This window comes from Podarcis pityusensis, assembly GCF_964106645.2.
Source record: "Podarcis pityusensis genome assembly, chromosome: 2".
NCBI classification, from domain to species: domain Eukaryota; kingdom Metazoa; phylum Chordata; class Lepidosauria; order Squamata; family Lacertidae; genus Podarcis; species Podarcis pityusensis.
Genome location: NC_138029.1, coordinates 106325278 through 106345766, shown reverse-complemented (window position 1 = coordinate 106345766; position 20489 = coordinate 106325278). Strand labels below are relative to the sequence as shown.

Below are 20489 nucleotides of genomic sequence, written 5' to 3'. Positions count from 1 at the left end.
GGGATGAGGAAAGAGGTAGAAATGCTTCAAATAAACAAATTTCAGTGGTTGTTTCAGATGATCAAGTTACTATGAGTTTTTTCCTGCTGCTACATGAAGGATAGGGACGCAGGTGGCACTGTGGGTTAAACCACAGAGCCTAGGGCTTGCCGATCAGAAGGTCGGCGGTTCGAATCCCCGCAACAGGGTGAGCTCCCGTTGCTTGGTCCCTGCTCCTGCCAACCTAGCAGCTCGAAAGCACGTCAAAGTGCAAGTAGATAAATAGGTACTGCTCCGGTGGGAAGGTAAACGGCGTTTCCATGCGCTGCTCTGGTTCGCCAGAAGCGGCTTAGTCATGCTGGCCACATGACCCGGAAGCTGTACGCTGGCTCCCTCGGCCAATAAAGCGAGATGAGTGCTGCAACCCCAGAGTCGGCCACGACTGGACCTAATGGTCAGGGGTCCCTTTACCTTTACCTACATGAAGGATACATTTCATTTGCTTGTAGCATGGCTTGCAATTTGTGGTGACATGGGAAGAAGAGAGAACGGGAGCTATGTGTACTTGGGCTTAATTCAGTTTCAGGATGAGGACTAAAAAGCAGGTGTGCGTTCAGATTTACTTTCAAGGTCAGCGTAGGTTTCCGTGTTTATGTGATAAAAATAAGGTTGGTGGAAACGTTTCCGACATATTCTAGCTTACCACGTTGCAAGCAGTGACTTTTCAGACAACTTCAGCTCTGTTCTGCAGTGGAATTTCCTTCTGGAAATGTTTCTAAGAATCTGAAAGTGAAAGTCCTGCTGGTGAGAGAAGCTCCTTGAAGATAACCAAGAGAGCAAGAAGTCGGCTGATTTTTGCGCTTGTTTCCTGTTTTTCTCGACCAGGATGAAATCATTGGGGTGGGGTGGGATTGGCCGGTGTCTACTTACAAAGCAGGGTGTACCCATTCATTCTGTCATTGGAGAGAGGACTGTTCAAATTATAGTTCCCCAAATGCAGATGATTCACCTACATTGCTGCAGAGAGATGCAAGAGTTTCTTCACAGAGTTTAATGAACCACAGCCATATCCGTTTGGGGCTGTCGTAATGCAACAGCATGCTGGGAATTGCTTGTTGCATAGTTATCCCTTGTGCATAGGCACCCAAACACAATGGTGCAGCAACCCAACGAAATGACATGGGCGTTACATAAAAATCCCTCTGCTGGTTGCTGGGACTTTCCCCTCTGCAGCCAGGGCAGTTCTGTAATGCTGGCTCTTAAGTTGGGAAGGGGCAGGGTGGAGATGGTGTCCTCCTGATGCACAAGAAGTTAACTGGGAAGAGAATGATCATAGCTTAGTGGTAGAGCATCTACCCAAATTCAATCCCTTGAAGGTCGGATGGGGAACGTTTTCTGCCTGAAACCATGGAGATCTGCTGCCAGTCAGTGTGGACAATACTGAGCTAGATAGACCTCAGTGGTCTGACTCAGTATATGGCAGCTTCCTATGAGCTTCTCTGTCTCATTCTGCAGAAACCTCTCCTGTCACCTCTTCTTAACATCTTTAGACGGACACCAGCCATTACAGTGGTACCTCTAGATTCGAACGGGATCCGTTCTGGAGCCTCATTCACATCTAGAAGCAAACGTAACAAGTGACGGCACGTCTGCACGCGCATGCGTCGCTTTTCGCCGCTTCTGAGCATGCGTGTGACGTCATTCTGAGCGTCTGTGCATGCGCAAGCGGTGAAACCTGGAAGTAACACGCTCCGTTACTTCCGGGTTGCTGCGGAGCGCAACTCGAACTCGCTCATCCCGAAGCACATTCAACCCGAGGTATGACTGTACACCAAACCAGCTTTTAACTCTCCTGTTGACCCCTCTCTCTCTTCTAGGCTCAAGAAATCCTTGGCTCAGCTGCTGACAAGACAGTTGGCACCCTGTTATACAATGTGGCCTCCAGGCTTAAGGACCCAAAGCATCTTGGCTTCCTTGTGGAGTATATCGCTACCAAGAAGATAGTTACAGACCTGCAGCTCAACGGTACACATTTAGGGTTTATGCCGGCTGCGGCAAAGATGCTCCCTTCACGAATTTCACCCTTTTAATTGCACAGCTCTTTCTTAAGTCACCAAGCATCACGCTGAATGAACAACCAGGTGTTAGGGCAAAGGTCGCCGACGTGGTGCCTTCCATGTGTTGTGGACTACAACTCCCATCATTCCTGATCATTGGCAATGCTGAATGGGAGTTGTAGTCCGAAACATTGAGAAGGCACCTTGTTGGCTATCCGTATATTAGGGTTGTGTCTCTCTTGAGTTTCTGGAACAACAAAGTTCTCCGGCAATGTAATTCACATTCCATCAGTACTTTTCTTCTCCTGCAGCTGAATCCCAGTGTAGTCAAAATGGTGCCCTCTGGATGCTTCACAAACTTGAACATGAGCCAACAGTGTGACGCGGCAGCTAAAAAAGCCAATGCAATTCTGGGCTGCATCAATAGGAGTATAGCATCTAGATCAAGGGAAGTAATAGTGCCACTGTATTCTGCTCTGGTCAGACCTCACCTGGAGTACTGTGTCCAGTTCTGGGCACCACAGTTCAAGAAGGACACTGACAAACTGGAACGTGTCCAGAGGAGGGCAACCAAAATGGAAACGATGCCTTATGAGGAACGGCTAAGGGAGCTGGGCATGTTTAGCCTGGAGAAGAGGAGGTTAAGGGGTGATATGATAGCCATGTTCAAATATATAAAAGGATGTCACATAGAGGAGGGAGAAAGGTTGTTTTCTGCTGCTCCAGAGAAGCGGACACGGAGCAATGGATCCAAACTACAAGAAAGAAGATTCCACCTAAACATTAGGAAGAACTTCCTGACAGTAAGAGCTGTTTGACAGTGGAATTTGCTGCCAAGGAGTGTGGTGGAGTCTCCTTCTTTGGAGGTCTTTAAGCAGAGGCTTGACAACCATATGTCAGGAGTGCTCTGATGGTGTTTCCTGCTTGGCAGGGGGTTGGACTCGATGGCCCTTGTGGTCTCTTCCAACTCTATGATTCTATGATTCTGTGCTTCAGACTACAGTTCTTATTGGCCCCACTCAATGGGGCCAATTGTCAGGGATGGTGGGAGTGTTCGCCCAAATATCTGGAGGCCAGCGCATTGGCTATCCTAGCAGCCTCCTGAACCTAGGGTGTTCCATGCAGAAGGCAGGGTTTGTCCTGGTTCTCCCATGCTGGAGGCTTCTGAAAGTGGCCTAGTAAAACAGTGCAGGTGGCTCACACAGACTGTCACAGGGAAACCTGGCACAAGAACCTGGCACAGCTGCTGGCTAGTCCTGCCTGTGGACAAATCCTCCCTTGAGCCCAAGCTGCGAAACTTACCGGCAGAATAAGAAATCAAGATAACCAACTTTTTATAAAAGAATGGAAACGGTTTGTTGAATATTTGCAGATAAATTGTAAACAGATGAAAACGTTAGCAGGATTATTGTAATAACCTGCAGTTTTATAAGAGCATATATTTACAGTAGATAATTAAATGAGCAGGTTAAACGCATTTGGATATGCAGAAGATATTAAAAAATAAATTTATGCAACCACAGAAAAAGGGGGGGAAGGAAGTCAATTTTTGAAATGTTAAAATGGTCGTAAATCTAATGAAATGAATAAATTTGAAAAGTATAAATAAAAAACTTTTTTAACAAGGAACTGAATCATGAGCATAATGCAAAATGCCGCCGCCTGCCTTGCCTTGAGAAGGCTTGTCTTGCAGGGCCAGGGCTGCTGCTTGTTCCTCCCAATGACTTTTCTTTCCTTTGATTTGTTAATGTGTTGATTTATTGGGGGTAGCTCAGTGGGCAGAGCATGAGACTCTTAATCATAGGGACGCTGGTACGAGCCCCACATTGGGCAAAATATTCCTCTGTTTCCAGGTGACCCTCATGGTCTCTTCCAACTCTTCTACAATCCTATGGTTTAACTGTAGTCTCTCCCTCCAAGGAGTCGGGGGTGATGAAGATTGACGATTCCTCTCTCTCCACCCCGATGTTACCATCATAACAACCTTGTGAGGTTGGTTAGGCTGAGAGACACTTAACTGGCAGAGAACACCGGATGAGCTTTATGTTAGGATATAGTTCCGTTCCACCTTAAAAGGGAACAGGCCTGACTGTTGTGTGTCACATGCCTCTTTACTTTCAGCACAGTCTGCTGGGAACTTCCGTTTGTATGTTGCTTTTGCTGTTTTGCTGGAGACGAAGGGAAGCAGACATGTTTTTTCCTTTGTTCCTGAACTATACTGATGAAATGCTGTAAAGAATGCTTACACATGTCTCTGTCCGCCACTTCTGTTGTGAGGATTTATTCACTCTGCTGATAAGAGCGTGCACAGCTTCTGAACGTATCTGAGCCTCGTGTCGCTGATTGATGCTGTACCGGGAACCGGAGTGTCGCCCAGTGGCTAGAGCCAGCTGGGGGCCTGCCAAATGAACCCAGGTCTCTCTCCATTCCACTTTATCCACTCTTAACACACAGGCGTTCCTTCTCATAATACACCTGTGTTCTTTGTGCCTGCAGCGGCTCTGGAATACGTCAAAAGCCACCCCGTGGAGCCCATTGACGCAGCAGACTTTGCCAGAGAATGTGGCGTTGGCGTGATCGTGACGCCAGAGCAGATCGAAGAGGCGGTGAGTGTCAGCCCTAGGTAGGAGCAGCAAGTGGCGCCATGCCCCATCACGGGCCCGTCTTCCACGCTTGGAGCTGGGCAAAGGGTGTCTACCCAGGCCTCTGTGTGTCATTGTTTTTTTGTCAAGAGAGACGTGTGCAAGGCAAGGTCTGTGTTGTTGCTTAAGCCTGAATCACAGAGAATCCTGCCAAGCCCATCCACTTGGGTAGTTGCCTGGCCAAAAGAGGATCAGGGCTTTTAGGAAGACTCAGATATCCAGGGAGCACCTTTGCCCAAAGGTGGGAAGTTGTCTTAATGGCTCAGTAACTTCCCTCCAGTGTCGGGGAGGGTTTGGGGAGCTCTGTCTGGCAGGGAAGAGGCTCTGTTGTTCGGCAAAAAAGGAAGAAAAGTGTGTTAATAATAATAATAATAATAATAATAATAATAATTTATACCCCGCCCATCTGGCTTGGCTTCCCCAGCCACTCTGGGCGGCTTCCAACAAAATATTAAAATACCGTAATGCATCAAACATTAAAAGCTTCCCTAAACAGGGCTGCCTTCAGATGTCTTATAAAAGTCTGGTAGTTGTTCTCTTTGACATCTGATGGGAGGGCATTCCACAGGGCAGGTGCCACTACCAAGAAGGCCCTCTGCCTGGTTCCCTGTAACTTGACTTCTTGCAGTGAGGGAACCTCCAGAAGGCCCTCGGCGCTGGACCTCAGTGTCCGGGTAGGACGATGGGGGTGGAGACGCTCCTTCAGATATACAGGACCGAGGCCCTTTAGGGGTTTAAAGGTCAGCACCAACACTTAGACCTTCCCCACCCCACCTTATTGCCTTGTATTTAGCCTTGTCTGGAAGCCACTTGAACTGGCTCTAGTCAGTCTCCCTCTCTCTCTCTCTCTCTCTCTCTCTCTCTCTCTCTCTCATTTTATAATCATATTTTCTCTTTTCCTTCCTAGGTGGAAGCTTCCATCAGCAAACACAAAGCCCAGCTCCTTTCGGAGCGTTACCGCTTTAACATGGGGCTTTTGATGGGTGAGTGACAGGCCGGGCAGGGGAGTCTGCAAGTACGTTCCCATTGTGAGACACCTGCTTACTGCTGGCGTGTCACTGTGCTCATTCCGCAACCTGCCCTTGTGCGTTTTCCATACTCTGCTCATTTCTTCTTAAACCTGCCCACTCCCTTTGCAAACTCAGCCAGCGCACTCCGCAATAGGACTAACCATGAACACAGGAACATATTGGAAGGGGCCGTAGCTCAGTAGTAGAAAATCCCCCTTTCACGCAGAAGGTCTCTGGTTAAATCCGCCCCAGGTAGGGCTGAGGATGCTTCCCTGCCTTGAAATCCTGGAGAGCCGCTGCCAATCAGTCCAGACCAGGGTTTCCCAAACTGGGGTCCCCAGCTGTTTTTGGACTACAACTCCCATCATCCCTAGCTAGCAGGGCCAGTGGTCAGGGATGATGGGAACTGTAGTCCAAAAACAGCTGGAGACCCCCGTTTGGGAAACCCTGCTCTAGACAGCGCTGAGCAAGATGGGCCAATGGTCCGATGAAGACAGCTTCCTGTGTTCCTAATGTATGAAGAGCCCTGCTGGGCCAGACCAAAGGCCCCTCTAGTTGGGCATCCTGGTTCTGCAGTGGGCAGCTAGATGCCTCCTGGAACCCCACAAGCAATGCATGAGGGCAGCAGCCATCTTCCACCCGTGTTTCCCAGCTGCTGTTATCCAGAAGCCCTAAGAACACCAGAAGATCCCTGCCAGATTAGGGCATCATTCCAGCGTCCTGCTCTCACAATGGCCAGCCAGACATCTCTGGGGATCCTGCAAACAGGGCCTGGGGGGTGGTGGTGTAGCTCCATTGGGCCCTGGACTTGTGCTTCAGAGTCCTGCCCAGAGTTCAGCGGATTGTCAACGACTGCTCTGATTTCCTTTCTCTTTTGCAGGGGAGGCGCGGAGCAAGTTGAAGTGGGCTGATGGGAAAATCATTAAGAACGAGGTGGACCTTCAGGTGTGTCAAGGGGGACCTGCAAATCTGGACAAGAGGTTTTGGAGAAGGCAGGTGGGGATTGGCTGGGTTGTTGCAACAGAATCAGCAGATCCACCAGGGTGATGCAGAGGCTGCTAAGTGCCCTGGGGAGACCTAGGTTCAAATCCCCCGTCGGCTGTGAAGCCCAATGGGTCAGTTGATCTCTCTTAGCCTAACCTACATCGCAGGATAGTTGTACAGGTAATATGAGGTGTGGAGAGAGCCTTGTGCACCACTAAGCTCCCTGGATGAAGGGTAGGGTTAAAAATGTCTTTTAAACAAAAAATAGGTTCCATAACCAAGACTTGGCGCTGCAAATTTATCCTGCAGTGCTGCCCTGTGACCCTGTATATATTATGCAACTACCGTATTTTTCGCTCCATAGGACGCACTTTTTCCCCTCCAAAAATGAAGGGGAAATGTGTGTGCGTCCTATGGGGCGGATGCAGGATTTCGCTGAAGCCTGGAGAGCGAGAGGCATCGGTGCGCACTGACCCCTCTCGCTCTCCAGGCTTCAGGAAGCTATCCGCAAGCCTTGCAAGCCCGGTGGGAGTTCCCACGGGCTCACAAGGCTTGCAGGCAGCAGCCTGCAGCCCCGGCGAGTGTCTGCAAGCCTTGCGCGCCCGGCAGGAGGTCCCGCCGAGCGCGCGAGGCTTGGGGCGGCAGCCTGCAGCCCGAAGCACGGGGAGCCCTCCGGAGGGTGCCCCGTGCTTCTTGCAGGTGTGCACAAGGCTTGGGGCGGCAGCCGCGGCGGGGGGGGAATAATTTTTTTTATTCATTTCCCCCCCCAAAAAACGAGGTGCGTCCTATGGCCTGGTGCGCCCTATAGAACGAAAAATGCGGTACATTTGTATATATTATGCAACTACATTTGCACGCCCCTGTTTTGCATATCCGTTTCTCAGATTTTTGGGAGGGGCCAAGGTGCTAAAAGGTCTGCCCTTTGCACACTGGGACTCCTGCTAAGTCTACAGTGATGGCCAAACTTGGCCCCCCAGCTGTTTTGGGACTACAACTCCCATCATCCCTAGCTACCAGGACCAGTGGTCAGGGATGATGGGAAATGTAGTCCCAAAACAGCTGGAGGGCCAAGTTTGGCCATCACTGTGCTAAGACAACTGCCTTGGTTTCTGAGATCTTCATCAGCATCACCCACATCCCTTCAGGTCTATTTTTGTAACTGGAAACTTAAAAAATAAAAATCCTGGCATTCTCAGGATGCTGCTTTTTCTGCCGAATACTTCCTTACCCAGTAGAAACACTGCATTCACAGTGGAACCACAACTGTATCCTCCTATGTGGGCTCAAATTGCGAAGGGACGCTGTAGCATCAGACTAAATTTTGTGCTCCTACAGAGGCACGCTGCCAGATCAGTGGGTTTTGCTTTCTTGCTTTGGCCTGGTGTGTTTTTTGTAAGGCAGTGTTGGGCCAGCTGTCGCTGAACTCCATGGGCCAGGCTGAGTGGGGCTGGTGGGGGCTGGAGGCCAGCAGTACCTGGTTCCCCATCTCTGACATAAGAAGAGTTTTGCCCTGGGGAGGGGAGGTAGAGAGAAGGAACTTAGAGGGCCGGGTCAAACCCAATCAATTCCTTCCTTCTGTCCTTTTCCTCTCCTGTAGGTGCTCCACTTGCTGGGCCCAAAGACAGAAGCTGATCTGGAAAAGAAATCAAAGGTAAGTGTTTATGTTCCTTTCCCTCCCTCCCTCCCTTCCTTCTTGTGGTGTGTTAGTGGTTTCCACTCCAGGTGTGCAATAGAGTGCAGAGGATTCATCTAAAACCCCCAATCCCGCAGCCCTCCCAGATGCTGACTGCAACTCCCATCATCCCTTACTCTTGGCCATGCTGCCTGAGGCTGATGGGAGCTGGAGCTCAGCAACATCTGGAGGGTCCGCAGGTTCTCTCCATCCTTGTCTAATATGGGCAGAAACCATTAATGGTGGGGATGTGTGAGCCTTTCTTTGAAACCTCGGGGTGTGTAGGTAGTGGCACCCATGCTCAGGACAGGAAGTGGTGTCTGAGGGGCCAGTGAAACATCCGTCCCACCCCAGTCTTTTAAAGCATGCTTTATGGATTCTTCCCATTTATTTTGGCCTGTGTGTCTCTGAATCTGGGAATAAGGCAGCGTTGCAAACTTGTGATTTCCATTGTATGCAGTAAGCCGGGGAGAGCAAAGAATTGTCACTTGACATAGGGATTCTAGGGCAAAGGTTGAGAGTTTAGGGTAAAGTTCTTTTTAGGAAAACATTGGCCTCCTCGCCTTTAATTCCCCACTCTTCCTTTCACTGCCATTTCCCCCCAACCTTCCCTGGTCCATTTCTTTTTAAAAAAGATAAGAGCAGCAGGTAAAGCTTCTTCTTCTTCTTCTTTTTTTTAAAATAATTTTTATTGAATGGTTTTATGTTACAAAAAACAATACAGCCATACTACCACTAAATATAATTAAGAAATAAAAATTACATACATCGGTATTTAGTTTGTTATTTGTTATTTACCGTCTTATTTCCTGCCAAACATTGCATACAACAACACACATATGTGCAGACACCCACACACCCACACAGAAAATGATAATAATGAAAGTAAATATTTCCCCCCCTTTTATCTTCCAAAATCTTTTCTTCAACTTTGACTTCCTGTCAAGTCCCTAGGTAAAGCTTCTTCCATGGCTTGTCTCTGCACCAGGAAGAGCTTTGCCTGCTAGATTTCCGTGTGCGGGGCTGCCTTTAAAACCTTGGCTCCTCTTCACCACAGAGGCCCTCAAGGCCAGGTCCAGTTAAACTCAGTAGCTCTACCTTGTTGCTTTGTCAGGCCCCGAAGGCCCGTGCCACCGAGCCAGACAAGAAGGGAAAGGCAGCAGTGGTGGAAAACGGTAAGTCCTTGTCTGAACCTCCTCTCCCTTGTGTTTGTTTTGGAGGCCTCCTAGCTGCTCTGGATGTTTGCCTGGCAAGCACACAGCTCTGCCGGACCCAAGCGCCCTTCTCTCTTAGGAAAGGGCAGGCAGAGGACTGGGAGGGTGGAATGCTGGCAGCAGTATCTTCCTATTATGTTTGCTGTGTCGCTTTTAAAACAATAATCACGCAGCGCACTATAGAACCCGCTCTCCCAGGAAATCACAGGAGGGCAGCGTGCTCTTGTGGCTCATGCTCCGGTTGCTGGTTTCCCCACAGGCATCTGGTGGGAACTAGATGCTGGGCTGATCCAGCGGGTGGTTCTTATGTTCTTAATAATAGCTTGCTTCCGTGGAAAATTCCACTCACCTGCTGGAACCTTCATGTGAGGAGCTTTGGCAGAGATCTAGTGTGCCCTCTAGTGTTCTCCAGAAGTAATTCATCGTGACAACAGCCTTACAAAGGCTTTCTGTAGCTGTGACAAAACTTGGTTTTGCTTCTCTGCCTTTCTCCTCTTGTGAGAAGTTGAAGATCGTATATATAGGAAGGGCAGTAATTCAGTGGTTGAGCATATGCTATACATGCAGAAGGTTCCAAGTTCAGTAGGGCTTGGAAAGGGGAGATGCTCTGCCAGCCAGTATAGTCAGTACTGAGCAAGATGGACCAATGGCTTTTGTCCAAGGCAGCTTCCTACATTCCTGTGTAGGGAGATCGATGTAGGCACGAAACAGACCCAGGCCTGCATTAGGGAGGCTGCTGCACCATGTGACCTGTGACCATAGCCAGGGCTGTGAGTCCTTCAGGCTGTAGCATGTAACACAGCTGGAAACAAGGTCTATGAGACTCCTGACAAATGCTTTCCTTTTACTTCTGGCTGTCTCTACCCCCACTATGAATGCTGGCTCTCTGTTCTACAGTGTTAGTGTTAGTTAAGGTACGTGGCCGAGTGATGAGCAACAAGAGAGAAGCCCTGCCTGGAGGAGTTTCCAACGGGAGGAAAGACATAGGAAGCTGCCTTATACTGAAACAGACCATTGGTCCAGCTCAGCATTGCCTACACGGACTGGCAGCAGCTCTCAGAATTTCAGGCAGGAGGCTGCTAGCCGTATGTGGAGATGCTAAAAGATTGCAAGGGAAGGAAGTTATCCCAGTTGCTGCTGCAAAAGGGGGTCTGTTTCTTGAGTCTCTGGCTTCTGACCTCAACTGCTTTCCCTCCAGGCGATGCATGCCAAGAGACGAAATCCCTTATGGAGCAGCTGAGGGGCGAGGCTCTTAAATTCCATAAGCCAGGTAAGCTGTCCTGGAGGTCGTGTCTCTCTCCAGCCAGGTTCTCACCTTCACCGATGAGCTCCCTGATATGCCAGGGCCTGTGGAAACCACAGATATTGCCTTATGTCAAGGAAAGGAGTGACTGGGGTCAGGAGGGCCAGTATCCGCTTGTGCTGCGCTCATGCATATGGTTGTGGGAAATGGCACACCAGGAGCCTGCCTGTGAGTTTAGGAGATACTTTATTTATATATTGGGATATATTTGCACCCTGCATTTCCATGACAAGACAGAACTCAAGGCAGCTTACCGTACAAATCCTTGAATGTTATCATTGTAGGCTGTGGTGGGCCTGTAAAGACAGATGAAAACAAAACTGTACAGCGTTGGTCAGTATCGGGTTACAGTTTTTTCTTTGATCATCATCATTTATTATTTATACCCCCGCCCATCTGGCTGGGTTTCCCTAGTCATTCTGGGTAGCTTCCAACAAAACACTAAAATACAATAACCTATTAAACATTAAAAGCTTCCCTAAATAGGGCTGCCTTCAGATGTCTTCTAAAAGTTTGGTAGTTATTTTTCTCTTTGACATCTGGTGGGAGGGCGTTTCACAGGGCAGGTGCCACTACCGAGAAGGCCCTCTGCCTGGTTCCCTGTAACTTGGCTTCTCGTAACGAGGGAACCACCAGAAGGCCCTCGGCGCTGGACCTCAGTGTCCTGACAGAATGATGGAGGTGGAGATGCTCCTTCAGGTATACTGGACCGAGGCCATTTAGGGCTTTAAAGGTCAGCACCAACACTTTGAATTGTGCTCGGAAATGTACTGGGAGCCAGTGTAGGTCTTTCAAGACCCGTAATGGAAACGTTCCCCCCCCCCATAAAAACTTTAATACATGCCTACAGGCGCACGGATATGCATATATAGAAGCTAAATCGCCGCAGAATTTAAAGCAAAACAGTAGCAAAACAGCATCATAGCACAATCTGATTTGGGGCAAAATTGCTGTGGCCTTGCTTGTGCTTTTGAGTGTGGACCTGGACCCCTGCTTCCAAGTCCTGCTCTGATGGTGGCACTGCTTATATTTAGGCTTTTGGTGGCTTATCTCTTGTAGGTGGAGTTGGCCCCACTTGCCACCAGGCGGCAGCCAACAGCACCTGACTCTGCCAAAAAACAAGTGCGTTTGGGGGTGGTAGGTAGGGGAGATCGCTTATGAAGCCACAACCCCACATTACTAAGCCCCACAAACCTGGGCAAATGATCAACTAAAGAATGGCAATGAGGAAACTTGAATGCAAAATTATCCCTGTTCTGTGACTTGTGTGTTTTTTGTTTTGTTCCTTCTGGGCCTTCTGATTTTAATGCAGAAGACTATTCAGCCGCCACTGCCTGCAGTTCGCTGATTTGCATACCGCGTGCTGATCATGTCCCTTGTACCTTTCCAGGTGAGAACTACAAAACGGAAGGCTACGTTGTCACACCCAACACCATGAACTTACTGAAGCAGCATCTGGAGATCACAGGCGGACAGGTGCTCTTGGGTGGGGTGGGGTGGAGATCTTCCGTCCTTCCTTCGGGAGGCTGGGTTCACGGAGCAGCTGACCCCCGTAACTTGCATCTCTCAGTCCCTGTGAAACCTTGAGACCCCCGAGCTGCTGTTATGGCAAAACCGAGATTTGGGAAAGCAGTGAGATGCCACAGATGCATAGCTCTAGCAGGCGTAGGACAAAGGTGTCTGTGCATGGGAGCAAAACCCCGGCATTTTCCAGGTGCCAGATTTACTCTCTCCTGCCCAGCAACAGTTTCCACTGGAAGAATAAATCTGATGCCAATCATGTGCAGGTGAACAAGGGTTCGCCTTTGCGAAGGTTTTTGAGAAACAGCAGAGACCTCTGTTTTCCCTGGTCCTCACTTCCTTGGCGGTGAAGCTGCTGTTTTCCATGTCCTAAATCCCTAAGGGTGTACTGTGCATAATGAGAGGGACCAGAAGCCCTGCAAATGAGGCCTCGTAGACAGCCAAATTCTCCCCACCTGCCTTTAGCGTGTATGTGATGTCAAGATGTAAGAAATGTTGGAATTGATTTATTGGTTTGGCGTGACCCCCGCTAATTGATTTACGATCCACAATTAGCTCTTTATGCCCGGCGCGCTTCCTCCGAGCTGCGCCACTCAGCTCCGTCTCCAGTAGCTCTCCAGTCACGCCTCAGCAGAGTTGAACACAGCAGCGAAAACTGTCACGTAGCTTCACTTAGCTTCCGACAAACACAAAGAGCCCGGTTTGTCTATTTACAGTATCTTTATTCCGACATTCCCCAGGAATCTCCTGGGCTCACCGCAGCCATGATAAACTACGACCTCTTTCTCACAGAGACCAGAGGGGAACAGAGTAAACGAAACTCCTCCCAGACTCCTCCCAGCTTCTAAAGCTGACGTCAGAATGTTGAGGCATCATGGGAACTTCTTAACCAGTTAAGTTCCAAACCCAACACCCCCTCTTGCCGAACCATTCTGACAAGACCTTTTTTGAGTTCAACACCTTTCCCTTTGCCTTGTGCCCCTTCCCGGCATCTTTCCCAGGCACCTGTTGAACCCCTTCAACACTCCCAGAATCACACTGTGCGACACTTTTCCACGCACTTGTGACCTGATACCCTACTGACCCATTTGGGCCAGCAGTTGTGTCTTCTCCGTCAGATCCTTCCCCCTCTGACTTGACACCCTGTTTGTGAGCTTTCTCCATTACGCTAACCGGAGATGAAGCCTCACACCTGGACACTCCTTTCACAACCTTTGGAGATGCCCAGACCTGCCCTGAACCCTGATCCTGGACCTGGTCCCCATCACCGGGTTCTGAACCCTGATCCTGGACCTGGTCCCTATCACCGGGATCAGCCTCTGGCTCCCTTTCCTCCTCAGAATCAGACAGACATTCTGAGAGAAAATCAGGACTATCCCTGAGTCTTGAACACCCATCCTGTTCACAGAACTCAGCCTGCTTACTGACCAGCAGCTTGGTTTGATCACCCTCTGGGTATGCAAACTTCCACCCATTGGTTGCAGGATCATATCCACAGAAGATCATGTCCTGAACCTTTGGACCACCTGCCTCAAAGAGCTCAAAGGGCTCTTTGGCTACCCTCTCAAACCCGGGAAAACCATGTACCTGTGCACCCTTGCATGCCCTGCACCCTAGGGACCTCCCACATTTCCGGAGTTTGTACCCTTTTGTGCACCTGTGCAGCTTTTGCACATGACTGGGAACCTTAGCACACTGCGCCTGTGCTTTTCCAGCATTCCCACCACCCTCCACCCTCCAGAGGACACAGCCATGGTTGCTGCAGACGCAGCCATGGTTGCTGCATGGTTGCTGGATGTTGCTGCAGACTCCTGCAGGGTCCGCTGTGGTCTAAACCGCCGAGGCTCTTGGGCTTGTGGATCATAAGGTCAGCGGTTCAAATCCCCACGACGGGGTGAGCTCCAGTTGCTCGTTTCCAGCTCCTGCCGACTTAGCAGTTCAAAAGCACGGCAGTGCAAGTAGATAAATAGGTACTGCTGCGGTGGGAAGGTAAACGGCGTTTCCGTGCGCTCTGGCACTTGTCACGGTTCTCCGTGCACCAGTAGTGGTTTAGTCCTGCTGGCCACATGACCCGGAAGCTGTCTGAGGGCAAACACCGGCTCCCTCAGTCTGAAAGCGAGATGAGTGCCGCAACCCCATAGTCGCCTTTGACTGGACTTAACCGTCCAGGGGTCCTTTACCTTTACTTTTTTACCTACATTTTTGTCATAGCATATGATCTGGGGGGAGGCCCCACCCTGGCCTTTGGGTGGGGCTGGGTGTGGGGTGTCTTTGAGGTTTTGAGGAGGAGACTGCATCTAGAGAGATCTCAGTTAACTGCATTGAAAATGTCTTCTGCCACAGGTGCGCACTCGGTTCCCTCCAGAGCCCAATGGCATCCTGCACATTGGCCACGCCAAGGCTATCAATTTTAACTTCGGCTTTGCCAAGGTGAGAGACCGGTCACTTTTCCACACTCTGCCCTGCTGCAAACTCAGCTTTTTGCTGAACTGGGGTTGGGGTGGAAGGCGATAGTGAGTGGGGAGGGACAGCCTCATCTTCATCTAGCGATGTGTGTGTCATTTTTTCAAAAAGATAGGCCCCAAAGTGGCTCATAGCATATAAGAACATATGATAGATATATAGGCCAGAAGACATAACAGTAGGATTATATGTACCTTGTTTGAAAGCACGCATTTATTAATTTGCTTCAGTGTTTTATACATTGTTAGTGTGCACTGTACTCCCTACATGTTAAACTGAAGTTTCAAATTGGAACAATATATCAACCAAGTTGCGTCAAAGTGTGTGTGTATGTGTGTGTATGTATGTATGTGTATATATATATATATATATATATATATATATATATATCAGCATTATTACAGATATGAAATTATGTATAGCAATGTGCATTGCTTAAGTTGGCGGCCATAAGGGAAAGGTATTTTGTGTCAGTAATGATTAGAATTTAAAGGGATTTGTAGGAAGAGGGGAGGGAGGGGAATGACAAAATGAAATTACTTTTAGGGACCAAGCTGACGTCTTGCTGAACTCGTGGGTGGCTTAATTGTACTGCTTAATTTCTCTCCCCACAACCAGGCAAATGGCGGGATTTGCTTTTTGCGCTATGATGACACAAATCCTGAAAAGGAGGAGGAGAAGTACTTCACAGCCATCAGGGACATAGTGGAATGGTTAGGTATGTGCCTCTTGTGCTACAAAATGTGGAAATGTTGCCTGGGTGAAAGAGAGCTATGTCTCTGGGTGGGCCATGGGGGTGGGAGGAAGGCTGTTGGCTTTGTGGACCCCATGCTAGGTTGACACCAGTGCTTTCCTTCTAGAAAAACAGATGCCAGTACACAGTTACAATCAGTGCCACAGTTTTAACCAGTGGCTTCTCTTCTCACCACAGCCAGTGTGGTGTAGTGGTTAAGAGCGGTAGTCTCGTAATCTAGGGAACCGGGTTCGCGTCTCCGCTCCTCCACATGCAGCTGCTGGGTGACCTTGGGCCAGTCACACTTCTTTGAAGTCTCTCAGCCCCACTCACCTCACAGAGTGTTTGTTGTGGGGGAGGAAGGGAAAGGAGAATGTTAGCCGCTTTGAGACTCCTGAAGGGGAGTGAAAGGCGGGATATCAAATCCAAACTCTTCTTCTTCTTCTTCTTCTTCTTCTTCTTCTTCTCTTTTGTTGGAAGCCGCCCAGAGTGGCGGGGTATAAAATAATAATAATAATAATAATAATAATAATAATAATAATAAAAAAACAGTGCTGGTAACCTCAGAAAAAACAACCACTGGTTAGCCCAATTTGCACTGTGGTGTGAAGCTCAAGTGCAACAATGAGGCCCTTACGGATGGCTTGTTTACATGAAGCTTTTAGGAGTAGCAACAGCTTGTTTACATGAGAGGAGCCTGCTGGATCATGCAGTCAATGGCCCCATCTAGTCCAGCATCCTGTTCTCACAGTGACCGACCTGATGTCTGAGGGTGGGTTTCGGGGAGTTGTTGCCCTAAGACGTGGGCTTGAGGGGAGCGGTGGGGACTGGGCCAAGTATGGCATGAAGGGGGCACACTTTTTTATGACCTGGCATTATTTCCCCCAGGATACACCCCCTATGCGGTGACGCACGCCTCCGATTACTTTGACCAGCTGTACACCTGGGCGGTGGATCTCATCCGGAGGTGAGGAGGCTGGATGCTGAAAAGGGGGAAAGGGTTAACACCTGACTTCCGCCATAGGTGCATTCTTCCCTTGTGACTGGTTGTGTCCTTTCCATCTCTCAGGGGCCATGCTTACATTTGCCACCAGAAGGTGGAAGAAATCAAGGGACATAATCCTCCTCCTTCTCCATGGCGAGACCGGCCGGTCGAGGAATCGCTCCTGCTTTTTGAGGTACTCCCATTTCATGTGGGCAATCTAGGGTGGCTTCCCCTGCTACAGAGTTCAGCATTCTCAGCCTTGCCTTTTTGGTTTTTGTTTTTTTTTTTTAGAACAACCACCACAAGTTTCTAGCCCTCATGGTTATGCCTGTAGTAATCGATGATGGCTCATAAAATTATACAGGTGTGCTTCCAGCAATCAGAGTCCTTATTTTGTACACCTCTCGCCCAGCCCTCCTTAGATGGCTATTGTCCTTTGTCCTAATCTGGGGGTAGCCAACATGGTGCTACAACTCCCATCAGCCTTAGCCAGCGTGGCCCATGGTCAGGCATGATGGGAGTTGTACTCCAACAGATATCTGGAGGGTCGCATGTTGACTACCTCTATCTGGGCCCTTCCACTTAGTTTATTTCCTTTCATTACTGGTCAAAAACTCATTGAAATAACCGAATCTTGGAAGCAGGATTAATTTTGTAAAATAAGTAAAAAAACAACAACACGTTGCTCTGATCGCATTCCTTGGGCTTCATTGGCATGAATTTGGCATTTTGGGGAGCAGCCTTTGTTGCACAGTACAGTGGTACCTCGGGTTAAGTACTTAATTCGTTCCGGAGGTCCGTTCTTAACCTGAAACTGTTCTTAACCTGAAGCACTACTTTAGCTAATGGGGCCTCCTGCTGCTGCCGCGCCGCCGGAGCATGATTTCTGTTCTCATCCTGAAGCAAAGTTCTTAACCCGAGGTACTATTTCTGGGTTAGCGGAGACTGTAACGTGAAGCGTTTGTAACCTGAAGCGTATGTAACCGAGGTACCACTTTATGTGTCTGCCTGTAGAGCAGAACAACTGGAAGGCTGCTCCTGCCAGGCAAAAACTGAGGCGGCAGAAGCTGCTGTTTTTTAACCTCGTGGCGAGCTTTCATGTCTGACTGGCTCAAAGCTCCAGTGTGGGTTCCTCCTCTGCAGGACATGCGCAAGGGGAAGTTTGCAGAGGGCGAGGCCACCCTGCGCATGAAGCTGGTGATGGAAGACGGGAAGATGGACCCCGTCGCCTACCGCATCAAATACACACCACATCACCGCACCGGGGACAAGTGGTACGCGAGGCGGGGTGTGTGTGTGTCTGGTGTGGGTGCTGGAGGATTGGGTGGGAACCCTGTGGAAGATCTCGCTTGGGGTTGCTGTTTCAGAGATGGGTTAGGTGTTTCTGGCCCGCATTTTCGGTTGGGACGGATGACTGTGCCATAGGGCTTAATGTGTGTGCAGCAGCCCTTCGCTCCCATCTCTGGGGCTGCTTAAGAAAGCCCTGCGTGCCCTGAAGGGAAATGGAAGTGAGGGAGACTAGGCCGGGGAGCACACGTACCTCCAGGCCCTGAGAGAACCATCCATGGCCTGAGGAGAACCATTGCGGCGAGAACCTTCCCCCGCCTTCCCCTAAAGACCTGCGTACTCTGAGGGAAGGTGGAAGTGAGGGAGGCCAGGCCGAGGATGCCCCCATACCATCGGCTCCCAGTTGGCCCCCATCGGACTCTTGTCTCTTTACGTTTCATATCATGTGTCTGTTTTGCTGTTTAAAACTTACAAACCACCTCAGGGGCCTTGGAAAATGGCGGCTCACAAATCCAGTAAACGTTTTTGGCAGCTGTGGCTCAGAAGCTTGTGCTGGGGCTCTCGGATTTGGGGACGGGGGGAAGGGAGAGTGCTTCTGAATTTGAACAGGATGCCATCGCCTTGGCAGCAGTTCACCCTTGCTCTCCTCAGGTGGGAAGGCTGGCCTTTCCCCCAAGCAGATTAAAAGCAAGGGCACATGCCGTGGTAGGACAGTGGATCTGCAAGAGCATTTTGAGGGATGGGGTTGATGGCTGGGTAGGCCGTGGGTGGAAAAAGAGCTGAGCTGCATAGAGGTGGGCTGGTTCTGGTTCTGGTAGATCTTGACCTTACGGCTGTACCCTGGGTTCCAGGTGCATCTATCCCACCTACGACTACACACACTGCCTCTGCGACTCCATAGAGAACATCACTCACTCGCTCTGTACCAAAGAGTTCCAGGCCAGGTGAGAGACAACAGAGCTCCTTGCTCGATTGGGAAGTGGCTGAGACGCTCTCCTGTTGTGGGGAGCAACCACAGGCCTGAATCCCTTATCCTATGTGGAGAAATAGAATCCCAGATTTAGGAGGCTTGGGTTTCTATAGATGTAGACTCCTCATCTGTACAGGGGCAGAATCTGCCACTTGGATATCCTATCCTGAGGATTCTGGTTTTACTTCTAGTGGAACACAAGCTTCTGGCCCTCATGGCAAAGGTGAAAACTAGATCTAATGGGCTTAATTTAGAGAAGGGAAGATTTCAATTGGATGCTAGGGGAAACTTCCTGAGGATGAGTTCAGTGGTGGAACTAATGACCACTCCTTCAGTGGAGGCCTTTGAACAGAGGTCAGATAGTTGGCTGTCTGTCAGGGGCGCTCTGCCTCTGGATTTTCTGCCTTGAGCATGCAGCAGGATTTTAGTAGGTTCTCTGTCCTGCTCTCATCTCATAATTATTTTTGCTCAAAAACAGGAGTCCCGAAAGCCAAACAAATTCTGCAAAGCTAGTCACAAGCAGGTAGCCGACGTCAGCCTCTTGACAGGAACCGATCTGCTTTTCCCTGTTATAGATGACCTGTCACAGGGGTGTGGAGTCTTAGGCCCAGGAACCAAGGTGACCGCCTCAAAACTTTTTTTTGTCCAGCCCTCAGGACTCACCTCTGGCCACACCCCTCACTATCCAAGCTTTGTAATTTCCTTGACTTTTTTTTTCTTTTGCCTTGTTGAACTCCAATAAAACCTCTTGGCTGCATGTAAGGAGGATAGGGAAAGCTGTGTGACAGTGTAGAAAGCGGACTGAAGGCAAAATGCTCCACGTGCTCCTGTGACTGGTTTTGCCTCTGGCCCCCTCCACCATGCGGCCCTCAGGAGGTTGCCCAACATGGAATCCGGCCCCCGGACTGGAGAAAGGTTCCCCGCTGCTGCTCTGACAGCTGCTGCTCTTCTCTCTCTTGGCAGACGCTCCTCCTATTTCTGGCTGTGCAATGCTCTGGATGTCTACTGCCCTGTGCAGTGGGAGTATGGGCGCCTCAATCTCCTCTACACGGTGGTCTCCAAACGCAAAATCATTCGCCTGGTAGATTCAGGGGCTGTCAGGTGAGAAACAAAGTTTGATTTTTAAAATTATTATTATTATTATTTGAAGTACTTGTATGCCACCTTTCAGGGCAAAGCACCACTTCCAAGGTAGTTCACGAAATATAATCGGCTTCAGATTCATAACAGGAACATGAGGCTCCCAAGTACAGTGGTATCTTGGGTTACATACGCTTCAGGTTACAGACGCTTCAGGGTACAGACTCCGCTAACCCAGAAATAGTACCTCAGGTTAAGAACTTTGCTTCAGGATGAGAACAGAAATCGTGCTCCGGCGGCGTGGCAGCAGCAGGAGGCCCCATTAGCTAAAGTGGTGCTTCAGGTTAAGAACAGTTTCAGGTTAAGAACGGACCTCCGGAACGAATCAAGTACTTAACCCAAGGTACCACTGTAATTTTATGGAACAATCCACTTGCAATATACCCTGAATGAGCTTCATTTTACCCATCTCTGGGCAAAATCTGTGATCCATCCCCAGAGTTGTTCCCAGCCCTTAATGCTGCCCCTCCCCACAGCCCTGGGTTCACGTCCCTCCTTGGATGGCCCAGTGCCTCAGGCTGTGAAGTTT

At 49.5% G+C, this 20489-nt stretch overlaps 1 protein-coding gene across 1 annotated transcript in view; it reads left to right on the top strand.

Annotated features, from left to right (window-relative positions):
• QARS1 (glutaminyl-tRNA synthetase 1) overlaps positions 1-20489 on the top strand; it is a 35081-nt gene that overhangs the window by 1872 nt on the left and 12720 nt on the right. Inside the window, exons 2-16 of the mRNA XM_080995695.1 lie at positions 1857-2004; positions 4533-4642; positions 5586-5661; positions 6569-6633; positions 8270-8323; positions 9459-9519; positions 10757-10828; positions 12252-12337; positions 14726-14812; positions 15464-15563; positions 16467-16545; positions 16648-16756; positions 17707-17837; positions 18702-18794; positions 19784-19921. Coding sequence (XP_080851821.1) covers positions 1857-2004; positions 4533-4642; positions 5586-5661; positions 6569-6633; positions 8270-8323; positions 9459-9519; positions 10757-10828; positions 12252-12337; positions 14726-14812; positions 15464-15563; positions 16467-16545; positions 16648-16756; positions 17707-17837; positions 18702-18794; positions 19784-19921 — 1409 coding nt within the window. The remainder of the gene's footprint in view (positions 1-1856; positions 2005-4532; positions 4643-5585; positions 5662-6568; positions 6634-8269; positions 8324-9458; positions 9520-10756; positions 10829-12251; positions 12338-14725; positions 14813-15463; positions 15564-16466; positions 16546-16647; positions 16757-17706; positions 17838-18701; positions 18795-19783; positions 19922-20489) is intronic.